The sequence below is a fragment of the Anabrus simplex genome, chromosome 1 (genome assembly GCF_040414725.1).
Source record: "Anabrus simplex isolate iqAnaSimp1 chromosome 1, ASM4041472v1, whole genome shotgun sequence".
In the NCBI taxonomy this organism is placed as follows: domain Eukaryota; kingdom Metazoa; phylum Arthropoda; class Insecta; order Orthoptera; family Tettigoniidae; genus Anabrus; species Anabrus simplex.
In genome coordinates, this window is record NC_090265.1 from 267,667,499 (window position 1) to 267,688,085 (window position 20,587).

General features: G+C 38.3%; 1 protein-coding gene across 4 annotated transcripts in view; it reads left to right on the forward strand.

Annotated features, from left to right (window-relative positions):
* Yif1 (Yip1d-interacting factor 1) overlaps positions 1-20,587 on the forward strand; it is a 197,368-nt gene that overhangs the window by 44,523 nt on the left and 132,258 nt on the right. For all 4 annotated transcript variants that reach the window (XM_067159559.2, XM_067159566.2, XM_067159544.2 and 1 more), the window contains exon 3: positions 489-736. In XM_067159559.2, the coding sequence (XP_067015660.1) occupies positions 489-736 (248 nt within the window). The remainder of the gene's footprint in view (positions 1-488; positions 737-20,587) is intronic.

A 20,587-nucleotide genomic window follows, 5' to 3' on the forward strand; every position in this document is an offset into this window, starting at 1 on the left:
TCTACTTCTATTATAACGTCTAAATTTCTAAAGTTCATTGTTTAAGAAGCTTTTCTCATGGACAGTCGAGGTTTTGAGGTTTTCTTCTGAAGACGCAGAGCACAGCTCTCTTCAAAATGTAAAGAATTTCACCTTATTTTCTTGAGACGGCATAAGCCCAAAAGCCTATACAGTATCATGATTTTATTACCTTAAAAAAAACCAAAAATAGGCAATCTTTAAAAAATGCAGCAAGGGCTTAAATAGGCAAATAAACATTTGTTCTCTCATTCCCAAAGTTGCTAAAACTTGCTAACTCTGCGTAACTTTTTCATATGGCAAGCTGGTAAAAAAGTCATTTACCGAACATTCAGGCTCTAGTGATGACATTTCAAAATGTGACCGCTATAAACTGAAATGTATTATTACTTCCGAACTAGTATAGTTTAATATACTATGAAGTAAGATATAGATGATGTTTATGTGAGTATTCTTCTTGGATGTTGCAGATAATTCCCATGGGATGTATACTCAAGCCAACCAAGGTTTCCCTATTCCAAGTCAGCTTTTAAATGAACCTCTAGTTGCAAATGTTGCCATGCAGTATGGTCAAGCCTTAGTTGGTTCAGGGAAGCAACTTGTCGACAGGGAGTTGGAAAAGTATGTCCCAGTTTCAAGATTGAAATATTATTTTGCTGTGGACACTGGATACGTCACAAAGAAACTAGGGCTTATACTGTTCCCCTTCACCCATTCGGTAAGAAAGTTATACCTACTGTAATATTTGTAGCCAAAGGGGGATATTTACTTGATCTGCGTATTGCTTCTCTGGGTAATTATCCTGTAGTAGTCAGTTTTATTATATCTTGTATTTTTAAGAGCTTATTGAGTTTTGCCATTATAAGAGATTATATTGCAATAGAGTTAAGGAAAAGGAAAACTTGCTACAAGTATATTTTCAGACCTAAACAAAGTAAATATTTTATATATTTCAAAGTGAAATCACATTTCAGTAATTAGTTTTAGTATGTTTACATTTTGTAAAATATTAATGATATTTTATGTAATATGAATGAGCATCCAAGATGAGTAGCTATAAATTATGCAATAGGGTCTGGGTACATGTAGTTGATGCAGTTGATTGAAAGGAGTTTGTCAGAAATGTTTATGAGTTCAGCTTATAATCATTAGAGAAAAAAAAAAAAGCAGACATAGAAGGGGATTATTAGCTGTTGCAGCACTCTAACAAAATATGAAATGAAGCATGAACAAAATACAATACGGAGAGAGAATTTTGTATTTGTGTCTCTACCTGGAAGAGGAAAGGGAGTGGCTTTGTTCATGGAAGTTACGGAGTGCAACAAATGGATACCTAATAAGAGTGGATTGATTCAATCAATCCATACATAACATGCACAGAAGTAACCCTTTATAGGTGGAAGTCCTCGCAAAATTTCCTAGTGAGTTAGTGCATTAATGGATTGTGCTAGTGTGTGCGTGTGTCTTTCACCAACAAAAGATAGGGTCCAGTGAGTATAATTTAGGACTTCATAGCGAAGTACTGAGGCATAGGAGTGCATAGAAGCGGTGCCCGCAATGGCGAGTGGACATGGTCGTCTGAAAGAAGCAGTATGAATACGCCTATGGAAACCAAACTAAACTGAACTCACCAGCTACATACACACAGAGTACAAATAAATAAATAAATAAATAAATAAATAAATAAAGCAAACAAATCTATATTTATAAAATACGAGTTTTGTCTGTACATTGCTCAGAATTTAAAAAGAATGGTATTTCTGTATCGGTCTTGTCCACAGTAACAAGGAAATGCACTTTTTATTTTCCGTAATTTCTGTCTGTATGTATTATGTAAACGCATCACGAGAAAACGGCTGACGATAATTTAATGAAAATCGGTATGTAAAGTCGGGGAATAACTCGTTACAATCTAGGCTATAAATAATTTTATTTATGCTGAGTGAAATGGTAGTTTAGGGGAAGGCTTAAAATTTAATTCTCATATATTTATGTTATTAGTGGTCCTTCAAATTGTCGTAATGGTCCACCTTTTCAATACTATAATATGCAATATTATTGAATTACATTACTAAACTAAGGACTAGTTTCGGCCTTGGCTGGCCATCTTCAGCCTTAATGTAATACATGCAATAACTAAACAAATGTACAAACACACAGTTGGCATAAAAACAAATGTTCAAACACACAATTGACATTAAAATCTGGGGTGAACTGTGTGTACTTTTTTTTTTTTTAAATAATTTAGGCTCTAAATTCTTAGCATCTGGAGTATGCTCATCATCCAGGCTCTTTCTTGCATTAAAATTTATAGAATTGTGAGTTCCATCACTGCTAATAATTACTATTCCTAACTTAACCTGACCTAATGAGAACTGGTGAATGTTGATTCTGTAGTCAGATCATCAATCACCAAATCTACTTGAGTGGTGGTAGCAGTTTGCAAGCCACCACTGTATAACCACCAGCTGACGCAGAACTGCTGGATGGTGTTTCCACTTCAACCGACGTAAATAAAATGTTCCCGTAGTGCTGGTTAAAATCGTGCTGAAATGCTGTTGGACATTGTCAAGACGGAACATGAAGATATGGTTAAAACTGACACATTCTTCATTTGTGGTTGGTATAAATTCACAATTCATTGCGATGTCCATGAAATTAACCTGAATAAATGATAGATAAAATTAATGAGTTGAAGGAGAGAGTGTGTTAGTCGAGACTTACCTCTCGTTGCGGCATGTGGTGCGTGGCCTATTGTTGTGTGCCTTGTACTAAACGGTTGTGAGATTCAAAGGAAAAGGAAGGGGCGAGGCAAGGAGAGAGAGGTGGGGCAAGGGGAGTGGTCGGGGCGTGGAGAGGGGGTGGAGGTGAAGGGGGGAATTAAGGCAGGCCTGAAGGATGTGGGGAAGAGAGATGGCTGCTGAGGAAAGGTGCTGTGAATATTATGAAAAAAGTTAATTATGGCTTGTGCTCTCCTTGCCTCGCCCCTTCCGTTTCCTTTGTTTTTTTTGCTAGTTGTTTTACGTCGCACCGACACAGATAGGTATAACACATGCCATTTGACTAACACGCTCTCTCCTTCAGTTAATTAATGTTATCTCATTTTATCTATCATTTATTCAGGTTAACTTCATGGACAGTGCAATGAATTGAAAATTTATACCAGCCACAAGTTAAGAATGTGTCAGTTTTAACCATATCTTCATGTTCCGCCCTGACAATGTCCATCAGCATTTTAGCATGATTTTAACAAGCACTACGGGAACATTTATTTACATTGGTTGCTGTGGAAACACCATCTAGCAGTTCTGTGTCAGCTGGTGGTTATTTACAGTGGCATCCAGTGGCTTGCATACTGCTAACACCACTCAAGTAGATTTGGTGATTGATGATCTGACTACAGAATCAACATTTACCAGTTCCCATTAGGTTAGGTTAGGTTAGGAATTGTAATGATTAGCAGTGATGGAACTAACAATTCTATGAATATTAATGCAAGAAAGAGTCTGGATGATGAGCATACTGCAGATGCTGGAATTTAGAGCCTAATTTATTTTTCAAAAAAAAAATTACGCATAGTTCATCCCAGATTTTAATGTCAATTGTTTGTTCGTCCATTTGTTTAGTTATTAGATGTATTGCATTAAGGCGGAAACTAGTCCCTAGTTTAGTAATGTAATTCAATAATATTGCACGTTATAGTATTGAAAAGGTGGACCATTACGACATTAAGTTTATATCCTATGATTATTAGTGGTCCTATCTATAAATACTACATAACTAAAGTCGTATAGTATTAATTTTTCGATCTTTTGTCTTACATTTTTACTGTAACGGCTATGATAACAGAGATATTCATGAATTTGGATTTTGGTTGCTAACTCCTTGTCAGTGCCAAGTCACGAGGAAATGTGTAAACAGAATTTAATGGAAATCGATATGTAAGGTCATGGAATAAGGAACTACAGTCTATGCTACAAATAATTTTATAAGATCCCCTAATATCACAGAGTCGAAAGGAAACTAATTGAGAAGGCCTACAATATAGAAAGTTCATAAAATTGATCAACAATAACATTACATTGACCATTGTTGTGATGTGCTTTATGTCTTCTGCAGCCACTGTTAGATCGGAACCGTAGTACTGTTCATTAAAAGTGAGAAAATGTGCGTTTTTTCATTTGATCGGGCATTTTATATGATAACACTGCTTTAAATTGCTACATTCCTACTGATGTCATTGTAACAACCTATGTTGACTTCAGTTGGGAAAACCACAAAGACAGCCTTTCTAAGAATTCCGTAACGAAGCACAGGTTCATCAGCTAGTAAACTAATAAATGAAACTGAACTCACCAGTATTTACAGAAGATGTTGAAGTTATCTCCTTGGGCTGCAAAGTAAGCTTTTCATCTTGTGAGATTTTGAAACGAACTTTGCAGTTCATGAACACTGATGGAACACACAAGGTTCCTAATTTTGATTTTTAATTCTTCTGCAATTCCAGAATTATTCCTAAAAGCTTTTCCTTTGAGAGTTCCCCATAGATAAAATTTGCATATGCTTAAATGAGGCGAATGAGGGGACCATAGGCCTTTAACTGATGATCTGATCATCACAGAACACTTCCTGCAATCGTTACATAGAGCTATGGGCCGTCGCACCATCTAGCTGGAAATAGCTTTACCTTTTTCCGTCTTCAGTCATTTCAGCAAAATGTGGTTCGAGAATGCTGTGAACATAACGGTCGAAAGTAATCATGTCCTGGAATTCGTTGGACACTAATAGCGCACCATACACCCACCTTCACATTATGCAGAGATCTCGGCTGTTAAATGTGCGGATTCTCTATATCCCAGATCCTATTGTTCTGTGAATTGACATATACACTCAAATGAAACCACGCTTCATCACTCATAAAAAAAGTTTGGATCTATGATAGCATCGTGGACACTGTTCTGTAAACAAAATCCCCAATGGCACTACAGCTCTGATGGGCCTTGGGCTACCAGTCGATCACTGCCCAGCCCTGAGGTCTGCAGATTACGTTGTGGCATATGGTCAGTACGATGAATCCTCTCATTTGTCATTCTTGGTTTTCTAGATTGGGGTTGCCATCTCACCATCAGATAGTTTCTCAATTGTAGTCACGTAGGCTGAGTGGACTTCAAACCAACCCTCAGGACCAGGCAAGAATCCCGGACCTGGTCAGAAATCGAACTGCGGCCTCCGGGTGAGAGGCAGGCACGCTACATCTAGACCACGGGACCAGACACTATTCGTTAGCCAATTGCAAAATCTTATTCTTGCAGTGAAATCTGTAGGCTGTATATTATGAACTGAATGAATCCAGTAAGGTCGTAAATGTAATAATTTTGTTGCATTACGTGCTGATGAATGTGAAATACCATTTTCCTGATGATCTACTCTCTGAAGTGACTTACGTGGACTGACTTGCAGTCGTGCATGTATATCTTCTAACCTCTCCTGTGTGAGAGCTGTTCTCCTTCGCTGGTTTTTCCTGTTAGTTACAGAACCGATACTATGCCACTTGTGAGTTGTTGCACATAACGTTTTGAATCGGGAAACTGTGTATGGAATCTTCGAAGGCATCTCTCAACTGCTTTCTTCTTGTTGTGCAAATAACACTCGGCCAAAAGTATTCTCTGTGCTGTAGAGTACTTAACCATTGCGATAGTAACCTTATAACACACCTTAAAACTCCTATAGTTACTAGTGAACTGCTATATCAGCTATCGATGCTTCCTATCATGCCAAACTTGGCACTAGCAATATAGCACACGCCAAGCTTGACACAAGCCACATGGCGCTCGCTTTGGGATTCCCGCGGCCTGTGAGCAGAAGCGTGAAGTCTTGAGCCATACTCCCTGTACTTCTCCATAAAACAAAAATCACCACTACCACCAGAGTAAAATTCTGCCACTCTAGTTCTGTATTAGGGATGATCTAACGCATATCACTAGTCATTGATGATCAGTTCGTACATACATTTTTGTACAATGATGTAAAAACAAAACAAAACAAAACAAAGGATATTCATCTCCATACAGGCCATGAAGGCACTTGGAGGGGGGAAAGGTAAAGGCTTTCATTGTCGTAATCTCGGCACTTGGTGAAGTAGAATGGTTAGCTGTATGCTCAGCCACGTTTGCCCTCAGGAACTAACCTGGTAGTTCTTTTCGGTGTAGGCTGAGTGATCCTCAGGACCATGTGCACCTCTGGAAGTGGAAATCTAACCCATGTCCTTTGGATAAACCAATCACGCCTTTATTGCCTTCGCCAAGCAGCCCCTTTGTACAATGATGTAGATGATCCAAAATTAGAACATTGATACATTAGAATGACAAACATGAAACTGTACTAAGCAAAAAGAAATTAAATTTGAGTGACTTGTAAGAGTACAACAAAATTATGTTAATTATATTATGTGTTTCTATTCATGTTAGTATATTTCTGATCTCTCATTCATTAGTTTGGCCATAATTTAGCTGTGCTCATAAAGGTCAGCCAAAATTACTTGATGCTCTGTATGATTTCCTAAAAGCAGAACAATGTCATCTGCAAACCTCAGGTTTGAGAGTTTTCGAACTTTGTCGTTAATAACATACAACTTGTGACAATAAAGTTCGGTGAATGAAGTCAGAACGGTCGATCCGGCAACACTGGCGACACGCAACGCTGCACCTGCGTAGCAGCCGGTTTTGACCACCTGTTGCCAACGTTGTTCAATTGAGCATTGTGTGTGTGCCGTGTAAGATGTGTTTGACACAATGCATGTTTAGTGCGTTGGTTCTGAACTGCGAACAGGAACATGAACGATCAAAAGATCAATGTACAGTTTTGTTTTAAGCTTGGCAAGACATCGAAAGAAACACATGCGATGCTGGTACGTGTTTATGAAGATCAAGCACTGTCCTCTAAGTGTGTGTACGAGTGGTTCGCCCGTTTTCGAGGTGGTCGCGAAAGTGTTTCTGACAACCCCCATAGCGGAAGACCAGCGACTGCCGTCAGTGACGAAAACATTGAGATGGTGAGGACATTAATCATGAACGATCAGCGATTAACTGTGCGCATGATAGCAGATGAACTGCAGATTAACCATGAATCCGTGCGACAAATCGTTATGCAGAATTTAGGGAATAGGAAAACGTGTTCTCGTCTTGTGCCATATCACTTGACTGACGATCAGAAGCAGGCTCGTTTAGAGGCTTCACAGGATTTTGTTGAAACGGCAGATGCGACTCCAAATTTCTTGAACTGTATTGTCACTGAGGATGAAACCTGGTGTCTCAGGTACGACCCTGAAACAAAACGGCAAAGCATGGAATGGCGTTCTCTGGGTCAGAGCCGAAAAGTCACACACCAAAACGATGCTCATCACCCTTTTCGATAGTCAAGGCATTATCCACAAGGAATTTCTGCGTGAGCGAATTCTGCACGGTACATTGAAATTTTTACCCATTTTATGAAACGTCTACGCAGGGTACGACCCCAGTACGCACAAGGTTCATGGTGTTTTGCCCATAACAACGCTCGCCCACACACAGCCAATATCGTCAAACAGTTCACGGCAAAAAAAGGAGGTGGTGCAACTTGAACATCCCGCATACTCACTAGACCTCAATCCTCCAGACTTCTTCCTATTCCCATGACTCAAACTCACTTTGAAAGGAATGAGATTTGACAATACTCCTGACATCCAACGAAACGTGGCGAGGCTTTTGAACACCATCCCAAAGGAAGCCTTCTTGCAAAGTTTCCAGGATATTTATCGCCGATCTCAGCAGTGCATAGTTATGGGAGGGGACTATTTCGAAGGACAGTCGTGCATTGTTCATCTATGTTGATAGTACAGGACTATTCATCGAACTTTGTCACAGGTTGTATTTCTTATTCTTTTCTATCTCCCAAGACATCTTCAGCTACACAATTGAATAATTTGAGAGAAATGAACCTTGACACACTCCTTCCCCAGTTTTAAAGCTTCTAGCTCAGTGAAGTATGATCCTTGCTTCACTCTAGCTAGAGGATAATAAACACACTAATAGGTCAGCATGGGCAAAGGAAACAATAGAAAGACTAGCAAGGGCACACATAAAAATACAAAAGGATAAGGACAATATTTATGTCTTCATACACTGCTATCTTGTCGTAGTAGAGATCTCATCCCATTAATCCCAGTACTGTTACATTCACTTCTTCTCAGCTCTCCTGACAGGGTCGCTTCTGCTCCCCAGCTTCATCAGGAGAGCAAGCATGTACAGAACTCATTTTAGGATGTCTGGTAAGTTTTAAGAGTTTTACAGTGTATGTTCTGGTGTTCTATATGCAGCTATACAGTTACTCAAATGTTGTAACCACTTTTGACTGTATCTGTACATAACGTTTGGTTATGATTAGTATTGATGTGAGTTCTTACTGAATTTTGAATACTTGTGAGTAAAAGTAGTGCTCTTAGCTCTTGATCCTATGCTTCTAAAATATAGCAGAGGAGGGGCAGAGTCAATAGTTTGGAGATAGTTTGCAAAATTCAGAACCTGAGAATTCAGCTTAGAAGACATGGAATGTCTAGAAGACCCAACAGTTGCTGAGGCTATACCTTAATTAAGGCCATGGTCACTTCCTTCTCAGTCTGAGGCCGGTCCTATCCCATCGTCAGTATGATATAAAACAAATAGTGACCAGAAACTTCCACCAAACTACAATATTTGAACTTTATAGAGTAATACTCATTGTGATCCACTATAATCTTTAAGGGAAATTCTTGTAGAAAGGAACAATTTTTGAAATGAATGATGAATTTTTTTTTTTTTACTAGGGGCTTTACGTCGCACCGACACAGATAGGTCTTATGGCGACGATGGGATAGGAAAGGCCTAGGAGTTGGAAGGAAGCGGCCGTGGCCTTAATTAAGGTACAGCCCCAGCATTTGCCTGGTGTGAAAATGGGAAACCACGGAAAACCATCTTCAGGGCTGCCGATAGTGGGATTCGAACCTACTATCTCCCGGATGCAAGCTCACAGCCGCGCGCCTCTACGCGCACGGCCAACTCGCCCGGTAATGAATGATGAAAAATGGATTGTCTTCCATAAAACAACCAAAGGCAACATTGAGCATAATGCACTGAAAATAATTAAAATTACTTTGATGGATAAGGACTTTTATTTAAATATATAAAGTGTTTTATTTCACCTTAAGAAAATGCTCAAAACTTGGCATATAATCCATTATAATTAGTTGCCTATTTTAAAAATATTCCTTTTCCATTATAATTAAGATATTATGCTTGCTTAATGCAACATAAATGTTTAATGAACTTATCAGGAAATTTTGTGTATAATTAATATATTTTCAAGAAGTTACTGTTTTAGTGTTTTGGGAAGCCTGTGCTCCCAACATTATTATTGAATCCAAAATTTTGTGACAAAACTTACTTTTATTTATTATATTTCTTTCTTTTTATTGTATGGTGAGGGGTCTCATAAATAATCAGGGTCTTAACACCTTGTTAATGATTTGTTGGAAATTGCTGAAACTTCAGTCTTTGCATTTGAAATGCTATGGTAGTTGTTGTTTTGGGTCCTCAGTCCATGGACTGGTTTCATCCAGCCCTCCATCCTACCCTATCTTGTACTAACCTTTTCTTTTCTATATAACTATTGCTGTATTTTCTTGCATAATTAACACCCTTGCATAATTTATGCATCCCGCTATTTTTGAGTCCAAAGTGGAGAAAAAGAAATGTTCCCATATTTGATCATCCATCATGCCGTTCCGGATGAGTTTCAAAATAAAAATGTCAACTACCCAATTAGTGACAAAACTTACTTTTATTTATTATACTTCTTTGTATGTATTGTATGATGAGGGTATAATAAATCTGAACTATAATCAGGGTCTTAACACCTTGTTGACTCTGCCCCTCCTCTGCAATATTTCAGAAGCATGGGATCAAGTGCTAATAGCAGTACTTTTACTCAAAGGTATTCAAAATTCAGTAAGAACCCACATCAGTACTTATCGTAACCAAAATGGATTGTCTCCCGGTAGGGAGTGAATCAGCACAGAAGTCACTAATAATGCTCCATTCCAGTCTGGTACAAACATATTTTACGAGTATTTCGGGTATGGTGCATGGGTTTTGTATGGTCTCAAAATGTTTGTTAATCCACACTAAGCAAGTATTCAAGTAATACTGTGTCATATAAACTCATATAAACTCATGGTGATCAGTTACGTTGAAACATACAGAAATAGGGCAGCGGACTGCAAAAATTCAGTGTTTGAATGCAAGAAGCGACCAGCAAGTCTCTCATAGCATTTCATGGACCAGAAAGTGGCAAGTTTCCGCAAGTAGAGGAAGATCTGCTTAAATATCTGATTTTGTTACACAAGGATGGATATGCCGTTTCTCATGAAATGTTGTATTTTAAAGAATAAGAAATAGCTTCTGCACATGGAATCAGTGTCGGATTTTAAGGTTAGCCAAGGCTGGATGATTAATTTTATGAAGAGAAATGAACTTTCTCTTCAACAAAGAACTACATTATGCCAAAGAATTCAAAATGATTTCAACCATAAAGCAATTGATTTTCATCACTTTGTGATTGTGAAGCATAAAGTGAAGGAATATTTGTTCTCACAAACAGGAAATGCAGATCAGACACCAATGTTTCGATATGCCACAAAGTTGAACAATCGATACAAAAGGGACATCGAGTGTTATTGTACGTACTACCTGAAGCGAAAACAACGAAGTACTGTAATGCTTGCTTTAACAGCTGATGGCAGAAAGCTTGCACCTTACGTTGTTCTTAAACAAAAACAATGCCTAAAGTAAAATTTCTGCAGGGAACCACGTTTGTATCCAAGAAAAAGAGTTGATGGACACGTCACTCATACAAGATTAGATATGAACAGTTGGGCAGTTTTCGTGGCCACCTGATGGAAGAAACTAAGAAATTATTGGAAACCATGAAAACCGATTTGGCTGTGATTCCTGGTGGACTGACGTCGGTACTTCAACCCTTGGACGTTATGATAAAAGCCATTCAAGGATAATATGCAAAAACTCTTATCAGTACTGGATGGTGGAAAGTACGCACAAACTTACTCCAACAGCCAAGATTCAGAAACCACCTGTGGAACTCCTTTGTGTGTGGATATTTCATATCTGGGGTATGATTTCTTCAAAGGTGGTTGAAAAGAGCTTCAAGAAAACAGGAATCTAATTCGTTAGACGGGACTGTAGATCACTTCTTATGGAGAGATATGAGCAGTGATAGCAGTAGCAACAATTCTTCCTTCAGTGCTGGTAGCGAACTCGAAGACGGTAGCCTCTGAAAGCCTTTTGCCAGTATGTCATTATTATGTACTTACTTGAATTTTGTACTTATGTTAGTTCATATTTTTTTCACTTCAAGTCATAATCTCAGCTCGTAATGCGAAGAATATTTTCCAGTGTCAGTACTTCAAACCCACATGTCGAACTTACCTTGATATACCCTGTTTGACTTTTCAGAAAAAAATGCACGCCATAATTTTACGCCAAATGATGAGAACCGCAAATGAGTTGAAGCAATTGTGTGTATATATTGGATGTAAATAAATTGTAAATAATTCTTTAATTATTGCATTCCTTGAATAATTTACGCATCTGAAGTTCCGCCTATATTTATCGTCAAAAAATTGTGTTAATTATTCGAGAAAATATGGTACATCCTACATTTACTTTAATCTGTTTGTCATATTCATGCCTTGATCTACCCCTTCCATTCTTAACTGGTCAAGTTCTGGGTGTCAAGATATGCCCAATCATTCTATCTCTACATTTGTGATTTGATCCACCCATCTCACCTTCAGCAATATTTATATAAAACCACATTTCTTAAGCTTCTATTCTTTTTTTTTTTTCTGAGCTAGTTATTGTTCATGATTCATTTAATATTTCCTGTATGACCTGACTTTGTTTGACTGCATTACTTTTGTTTTGGATGTATTTTCCTTCTCCAAGACTTTGTCCATACCATTCAGCAGTTTCTCCAGATCTTCTCCAGACTCAGATAAAATATAAACAAGAAATGCCTTTGCTGGTGAGATGTAGTGTTTCCAGTGCACTATGTCTTCTGGTACAGGCTAGAATAAATTTGTTACTTTCATTGACCTGTCTCAGTCTCATCCTTGGCTATGACAATATGAATGTGACCGAGGTATGAGCGATGCTAGTAATACCATTCGTTACGCAGCCAGTCCCTGTTATGAATGGTGTGAAAATATCACTCATAGTGTGTCGATTGGTGCATGCATTTCAGTGGGCTTGGCAGACTGTTATGTAATACCAACTTCTGGCCTAGTGAGGAAAGCAGTGGGAAGCTACCTCACTCCTCATTTCCCTAGTATGCCTCTTCAGTGCTGCCTAGGCTATCTATGGCAGCTGTTGGCAGAGCTGTGGAGGATCAAACCAGCCTTCTGGATGAATACCCAACATACAACATACATACATACATTATCAAGAAATCTCAGAGTTTTGATTTCCTCTCTTCAGATTGTGATTCCCTTTTCAAATTTCTCTTTGATTTCCTTTACTGTATGTTCTACAGTATATAAATATTGATGAAGAGATGGTGCAAACTGCAGCCTTGCCTCGCTTTTCTCTGGATTGCTGCTGTTTTTTTCACAGTCCTTGATTCTTATCACTGCACACTGATTTTCGAACAGGTTGTAGATAATCCTTTATCAGTATCTCTTCCCGATCACCTTCAGAATCTCAAATAGCTTGGTCCAATCAGCATTATTGAATGCCTTTACTACATGTACGAAGGCCATGTACGTGGGCTTGCCCTTCTTATTTAGAACTTCTAAGATCAGACGTAAGTCAGGATTTCTTTTGAAGCCAAACGGAACTTTACCCAACTAGCTTCGATTTGTCTTTTCATTTTTTCTGTAAATAAGCGATGATTTTGCAAGTGTAACATACTAAACTAATGGTGCAGTGGTTTTCACACTTGTCAGCACCTGCTTTCTTTGGATATGTATGACATTCTATCTACAATCAGATGGCACTTCCCCTGTATGAATGGGATAACCTCACTATGTAGTTTCCTTCTAAGGTAGTCTGTTATTCTGAGGGTATGTCATCAATTCTAGGTGGCTTGTTCCTATTTAGGTCTCTCAAAGCTCAGCCAAATTCTGCCCTCAAATTTGGGTCTCCCATTTCATCAGCATCAACAGCGTATTCTTGTTCCAGAACCCTATCATCTACTTCTTTCCTGTGATACAATTGTTGAATATGTTGCTGTCAACTTTCTGCCTTGTCTTCTTTCCCTAGAAGTGGTTTTCCTATATGCAGCATCTATCTTTCTTACAATCATACAACCTTCAACAACCTTGCACTTCTCTTTCAGACATTCTTCATTTTCTGATGTGCACTTTCTATCTACTTCATTATTAACCATCTGTATTCTTTTCTACCCTCCTAATTTTAAAAAAATTCTCGTACTTTCATTGTTCATCAGTCAGTTCCATTATCTCCTGATTTATGTACTGATTTCTTGATCTTGCCTTCCTGACATTTTTTCAGCACCCCTGCGGATCTCATTCTTTACAGTATTAATTAATCAATCACTACTGATCTGCATGTAGAGCAGTCTTCCCTGGTGGTAGATTCCTCATCAGTTGTTTATTTGCCGGGCTGAGTGGCTCAGACGGTTAAGGCGCTGGCCTTCTAACCCCAACTTGGCAGGTTTGATCCTGGCTCAGTCCGGTGGTATTTGAAGGTGTTCAAATACGACAGCCCCGTGTCGGTAGATTTACTGGCATATTAAAGAACTCCTGCGGGACTAAATTCCGGCACCTCGGCGTCCCCGAAGACCTTAAAAAGTAGTCAGTGGGACGTAAAGTAAATAACATTATCATTAGTTGTTTATCTAGATCTTTCTTAAATAATATGAATGAAGTTGAACGTTTATTGAACATGTCCCATGGTAAATTATTCCAGTCACCAACACCTCTTTATGTAAACAAATATTTGCCCCAATTTATCCTGTTGAATTCCAGCTTTGTCTACATATTGTAATCTTTCTTACTTTTAAAAACAGTACTCATTCATCAATTATATTCATCTACTAATGTCATTCTGTGCCACATCTCCAATGACTGCTTAGTTGATCACTCACCCTCATACTTCCAACTGTCCACGCGTCATCTGTTGTATTTCTTTATGAAATATTAAAAACTGTTACCAGACACAAGTTTTATTAAGCTGTTTATTTCACTATGCATTTAAGAGACTGCTCAATCATCAGGTCATGAAATGATTACAAGTAATAGTTGCTCTACTTGATACACAATTGTTTTCAAAGAATGTTATACTACTGCATTTAAGAGTAGGAGCAGTGCACATTATGAATTTTCTACATCTATGAGTGTGTCGTCTAAGAAATCTACAGTTTCTGCTAAAGCTTAATTCATTTTCAATTTTATCATTGAGCATGTGTTGTGGATCTGTTAAGTGATGTCTGTAAATTTCTAGAGTTTTTGAAATGGTGAGAGAATTTTGTTTATTTGATACCTCATGTTCTGTGTCTAGATGTGCAGCAACTGTGATTTTTCATGCTTATGTAGCCAAAGTGCCACCTTGTGTTCTTTAAGTCTGATGTCAAATCTTTGTCCAGTTTGTCGAATGTAAAAACATTCACAATTTTTGTCTGCTGTCTTAATTTATCTGGTGTATTGACTGAGTGTGGTTACTGAGCAGAGTGGCTGCATGTGCTAATGTACTAAGACTATGGAGCTCTGCAATCAGGAGATGCGTGGGTTTGTGCCCTCCCATCAGCTGTCCTGAGAATAGTTTTCTGTAGTTTCCCATTTTCACTTCCAGGCAAATGCCAGGACCGTTCCTATTCATGGGCTACAGCCGATTCCTTCTGCTTCCGTATCTGGGCCCTTGTTACACTTGATTTGGCCTATGTGAATCACAAAAACATGTCGAGCAATAAAAATGTTCGCAATTCAGACATCGAAATTTACTTTGATTGGTTTCTTCTGTGCAGTCTGGTCACCTCCTCCTCCTTCTTCTTATTCTTTTTCCATAACAGACAACACATTGTCTTCTATCTCTTGAGAGCACTTCCAGTGTATCCAGTGTATGCACTTCAGAACTTTTACTTTTACTGATTCCATCATTCCCCTCATCCAGACCCAATAGTTGTTGAACCAGCATTTCCCAGAATGTTACAGATATTTTGCTCTGGGTCACGATCTTGGTTTACAAGTGTGGATCCCAGCATCAGATCAAAAGCAACTTTCCTATACCATTTTATTCCCCTGCGTAGAGCTGTGGAGTAAACCTTTATTTGATCAGAAATGTCAATGAACCCTTTTGATTGATTATAGTAAACAATCATTGTTGGCCTTTCCACTTCCTCCCCTCTCCGTTGAACAGTGGTTTTACTGTCAACATGTGCGGTTCTCAGAAGAAGGACATCTCTTTTGTCTTTCCATTTCATGACCACCATGCCCGTGTTACTTTCCAGGGCAGCACTCTCTCCTTTCTTCGGGGTTCTAGATATTACTTCTTTAGAATTTTGTTTTCTGTTGCTTTTGAGAGTTCCAACTAAATGTGTTTTTCGCTTCAATAATTCATGTGTCTGTTTAATACTGGTATAATAATTATCAGTGAACAAAGTACGTCCTTCGTCAAGGAGTAATGTCATGAGTGACAAAACAATCTTTGTTGGAACACTTCTGTTGGAATTGCATTCTTTGCTGCAGTAAATGCTAAACTCATATGTTTAACCACCATCAGTGCACAGCTTGAACAATTTTATCTCGAATTTATGTCTTTTGTTCTTTATGTACTGCTTGAAGGACAGCCTTACTCTAAACGGTATCAGTGTCTCATCAATACACACATTTTGTCCAGGAATGTATACACTCTTGAATTTGTCTCTCAGTATTTTTGTAAGAGGTGCAAGTTTACGTAATCGATCTGATTTGTCAGTACATTCATTTTACTGAAATTAATCAGACATAACAAGAGTTTGAAGCGATTGCACAACATCACAGAAGGAATTTTGTTGCTGTATATATTTTTTAACCAATAGTTTGTAATTCTAGGATGCTTCAGTAATCCCATCCAAATGAGAATCCCAAGAAAATGTTCAATTTCTTCAGCATTCATGTCACTCCAGTTTTGTAATCAAGATTTAGGGGTTACATCAGCTGACTTCTGAGCTCATGCCAATTCATTTCAACCATGGTTAAATTAATTATTTCATCATCTATGAAGAGTTTGAAAAAGTCATAGGGTTCTTTATGTACTCTTTATGTACTTGACACCAGAGTACTTTCCTATAAACTCAAAGTTCTTGAGGTGGGTACCGCTAACAGCATGCCACGACACAGTACTGAAATCACACTCTGAATCACTTTAATCACCCTGACACACGTAATCTGCTACTACACTATCAATCACTTCACTCATGTTGATATCACTGGAAATCTCATTTTGTGGCCCAAATGCTGCTGTCTGTAGCTCACTCTCATAGATATCCTCTCCATTGTAACAGGTACCAGAAGGTCCAGCAACTGGTGAAAATGTCTCCATATTTTTGTTTGTTTTTTTCTTGTTGAGAATTCCATACTTTCCTTCTTTGGGAGTATCTTCATCTGATATTATATTTGAGTCTTCTGAAAAAAACAGAAACCAATATTTCTCTGCAGTTGTCATCGGATAAATAATCATCAATAAGCTTCTGGAGTTTCCGCTGACGCTCTTCGTAATTTTCCATAACGTGCGTAAGCATTCCTATTACATGCCAGCAGTATGACTGACCGGAATGTGTTAGTGTTAATGACAACACAGCAAAACTGGCGCCAACACAACTAGCGCTGTTGAGGTGCGTGGTACGTGTCTCATGGCCTGGTCCATTAATTGCTCTGCTCAGGCCGCGAGAACCGTAAGTCTTGTCTCACAAAAAATAGGGGTAGAAAATATTAATTTCGCATTTGTAACATATTTGTGTAAATACCCATTTGACCAGATTAACAAAAAAAAGTATGTGGCCCCAGGAACTCGCATTTTTCTTAAACAAAAAAAAGTATGTGTTTAATTGATTGTACAGTTGAAGGTGTGCCGTAAAACTACCTCTGTCTACAATATTTATCCATTTATACAGGTGAAAAGTTATTTGTTGCCAAAAGGCAACAGTATGCAGTAGAGGGTTAACAGGTTAACATGTTAATAGTATGCTGTGATACTGAATGTCTGTTTCTTTGTAATATTTGAAGCCATTTCTTTTCTGTTTTGACTCGTCTAACTTACAACTGTTAGGTTCTTCAGCCTGTCAAAACTTATAAAATAAGTTGTTTCTTTTTCAGGTATAATTCTGTTATTGTATATTATCTTTTTCAGGTAGTTGATAAATTTGGTTATTCATAAATTATTTTACACAGACTAAGGAACCTAACAGTTGTAAGTTGTCTTGTTTTTGGTTTACTCTTTCTTGCAGAGGTTTTTCAGCTCTTTTCTTTCTGCTGTTTCTAAGTATTTTATCTATCACAGTGGATTGTATCCATTTTTTTTGGCCATTTGTTTTATGAATTGAATTTTTTTTAGTCTTACATTCTTCATGTAAGGGTTGTTTTAGCGTACGTTTATGCTGCAGCTTCGCTGCTGTCACATGGATGCTCGCCCTAACATCTTGCTGCTGACTATAGCCACACTGCTCGCCATGGAGCTTTTACCCTGCAGCAGCCCCGTGCGCACGCTGCTGGCAGCTCTCAGCTGTAGTCGAAAATTCAAAACAGAGGAACTGATAGTTAAGGTGGTTTGTATTTTGCATAATTTGATTATAGAAACAGAGGGTATGAACACTTAGGCTACGAAGACGTACTTCCAGGAGCTACCCCGTCGAGGAGAAACAACACAACTCCAGCTGAAGCTTTTGAAGTGCGGAATAAATTCAGATATTTTTTTAACAAGTGAGTCGCAGTTCTGTTGGAGAGTGTATCTTACAATAATTTGGTGTACTGAGTGTGAAATAAAAAGTGTAAAATGCTTCGCCTGGATTTTTCAGTGCATTTCTACAGCGGGAGTTGACTGAAGAATGAAGTTACAAATGCTTCATTTCGTAATTTAATAGTGTACTTTTGAATAATGGAAAATAAGGGATTATGGAGAATCTCATTTTGACTTTAGTTAGGTCTCCTAAACAAAATATGTTTACAGTTTGAAAAAATAACTGTCGAATTTTCCATGAAAAACGAGGTACTTCATATAAATCACCGGCTTGTAATGATAGAGGTCCCCTAAATGGCAAGATAAAAGAACAAAGTTGACGTAATCGTTCCGCATTCTTTTGCCACGTCATTCCATAGTTTGATGATGATGATCCTTGTTGGTTAAAGTGGGCTAAGTCATCGGTCCCTGATGGTACGAGATAAGACGAAATAGATTAAGAATTATAATTAACCCACTGACAAGGATTAGAAAAATGATAATGATGAGGAAAATTATTATGAATTCAAAATAATTAGTGGATCTAATTCGCAATGACTTATTTTCCTCTAAAATTAAAAAGAGTAAAACGTAATAAAACTGAATAAGGCACTGACATAGAAGTAAAATAATATATTTAATTCAAATTAAAAATACGCAAAGATAAACACATAGTCAATAGAAAAAGAATAATTTTTTTGCTATCTGTTTTACGTCGCACCGACACAGATAGGTCTTATGGCGACGATGGGATAGGAGAGGCCTAGGAATAGGAAGGAAGCGGCCGTGGTCTTAATTAAGGTACAGCCCAAGCATTTTCCTGGCGTGAAAATGGGAAACCACGGAAAACCATCTTCGGGGCCGCCGACAGTGGGGTTCGAACCCACTGTCTCCAGAATTCAAGCTCACAGCTACACGCCCGGTAGAGTAAACAAATTAGTTAATAATAAACCAATTAAAACACAAATAGAAACTTCACTTTTAAACATGATATAACAAGCCACTCTCCCTCATAAAACGTAGAAAAAGGTCTACTGGCTGCTCGTCATCTTGTCACTCCTTTTATCCCATAGGAATCTCTTGGGCATGCCGCTGGTTCCAAATCGCATTGCATTCAAAGACAGGTTTAGATAGCAAGTGATCACTGAACGTGTGTGTGAAGTGCGAAGAGGGGAAGAGTGGGAGAGAGGGCGACCTTGAAATAACCAATCACAGTCCAAGTTACAGGATAGCTGGCGATGAGCCAGGCTCAAAAATCAAACGTGTTTGAGATCATGGATATGGCGAGGATAGCAGCCATCAGCGTAGCTATGAGCCAGGCTCCAGGGTAAAAGCACCGATTGAGATCCATTGGTTTGTTTCATCATCGCCTAACATCGAGCAGCGAGGCTTAGCGATGTGCCAGCAGCCAGGCTGCAACATAAACGTACCCTTAGATTATTAAAACTTGTGACTGGTAAGATTTTATTATTTTTTCAGTCTTTCCTTGTAGTCCTTGTGCAACATGCTCATTGAAACACTCCCTTACTCTCTTTCCCTTCAACTTGTCTAGATTCCATTTCCTTGCATTCCTTCCTTTCTTTAATTTCAGACAGCATTTCATGATGACCAAATTGTGGTCAGAGACGATGTCTGCTCATGGGAAGGTCTTCAGTCCAATACCTGGTTTCTGAATCTCTGTCTAATCATAATAAAGTCTATTTGATACCTTCTAGTGTCTCCAAGTCTTGTCCAAGTATACAGACGTCGTTTGCAGTGTCTGAATAAAGTATTAGTAAGGACTAAATTCTGGTCAGTGCAGAATTCTACTAGCCGACTTCCTCTTTCATTCCTTTGTCCTAGTCTGAATTCTCCTACTATACTGTATTACTTCCTTTTCTGTGGCCTACAGTTGCATTCCAGTCTCCCAACCCAATTACATTGTCATCTTCTTTCACATATTATATTAACATTTCTTCAGAGGATATAAAAATATTTAATAGCTGTGCCACTTATTTCAACTCATCCACATGAAGTACATTGACATGCCAAAAAGTCATTAGGTAGCGTGTTTAAAGGTATTAGTTGGTGCTGCCTACATGCTGTGATGATTTGGAAGTGGAATGTTAAATGTCTGTAAAACTTTGACAGTGGAATGTTTCATTGTATAACTTATTATGTTTAATGAATTCAACAAGGAATTTGATGTATGATTAATATATTTTGTAGAAGATGTGATTGTGTTGTTTTGGGAAGCCTTTGCTCCCAGATTATTATTGAATCCAAAATTTTGTGACAAAACTTACTTTTCTTTCTTTTTATCGTATGGTTTTAATTACCCTGATGTGTCCATGACGAATTTTGCTGCTGATTGTAGCTCATATTACAGGCAGACTTCCCAGAGAAGGTGAGCAATTCCGCCATGTGCGTGAAATATATGTTAGTGTGTTCTGTGTGAGTATCTGTAAATCTAGAACTAGGCAGAGTGCCTCAGAGTATTACCTAAGGTGCCATCCCAGTGCTATTGGGGAGAGTGAGGAGGAAATTAGCAAATTCTTCTCTGGAATGGG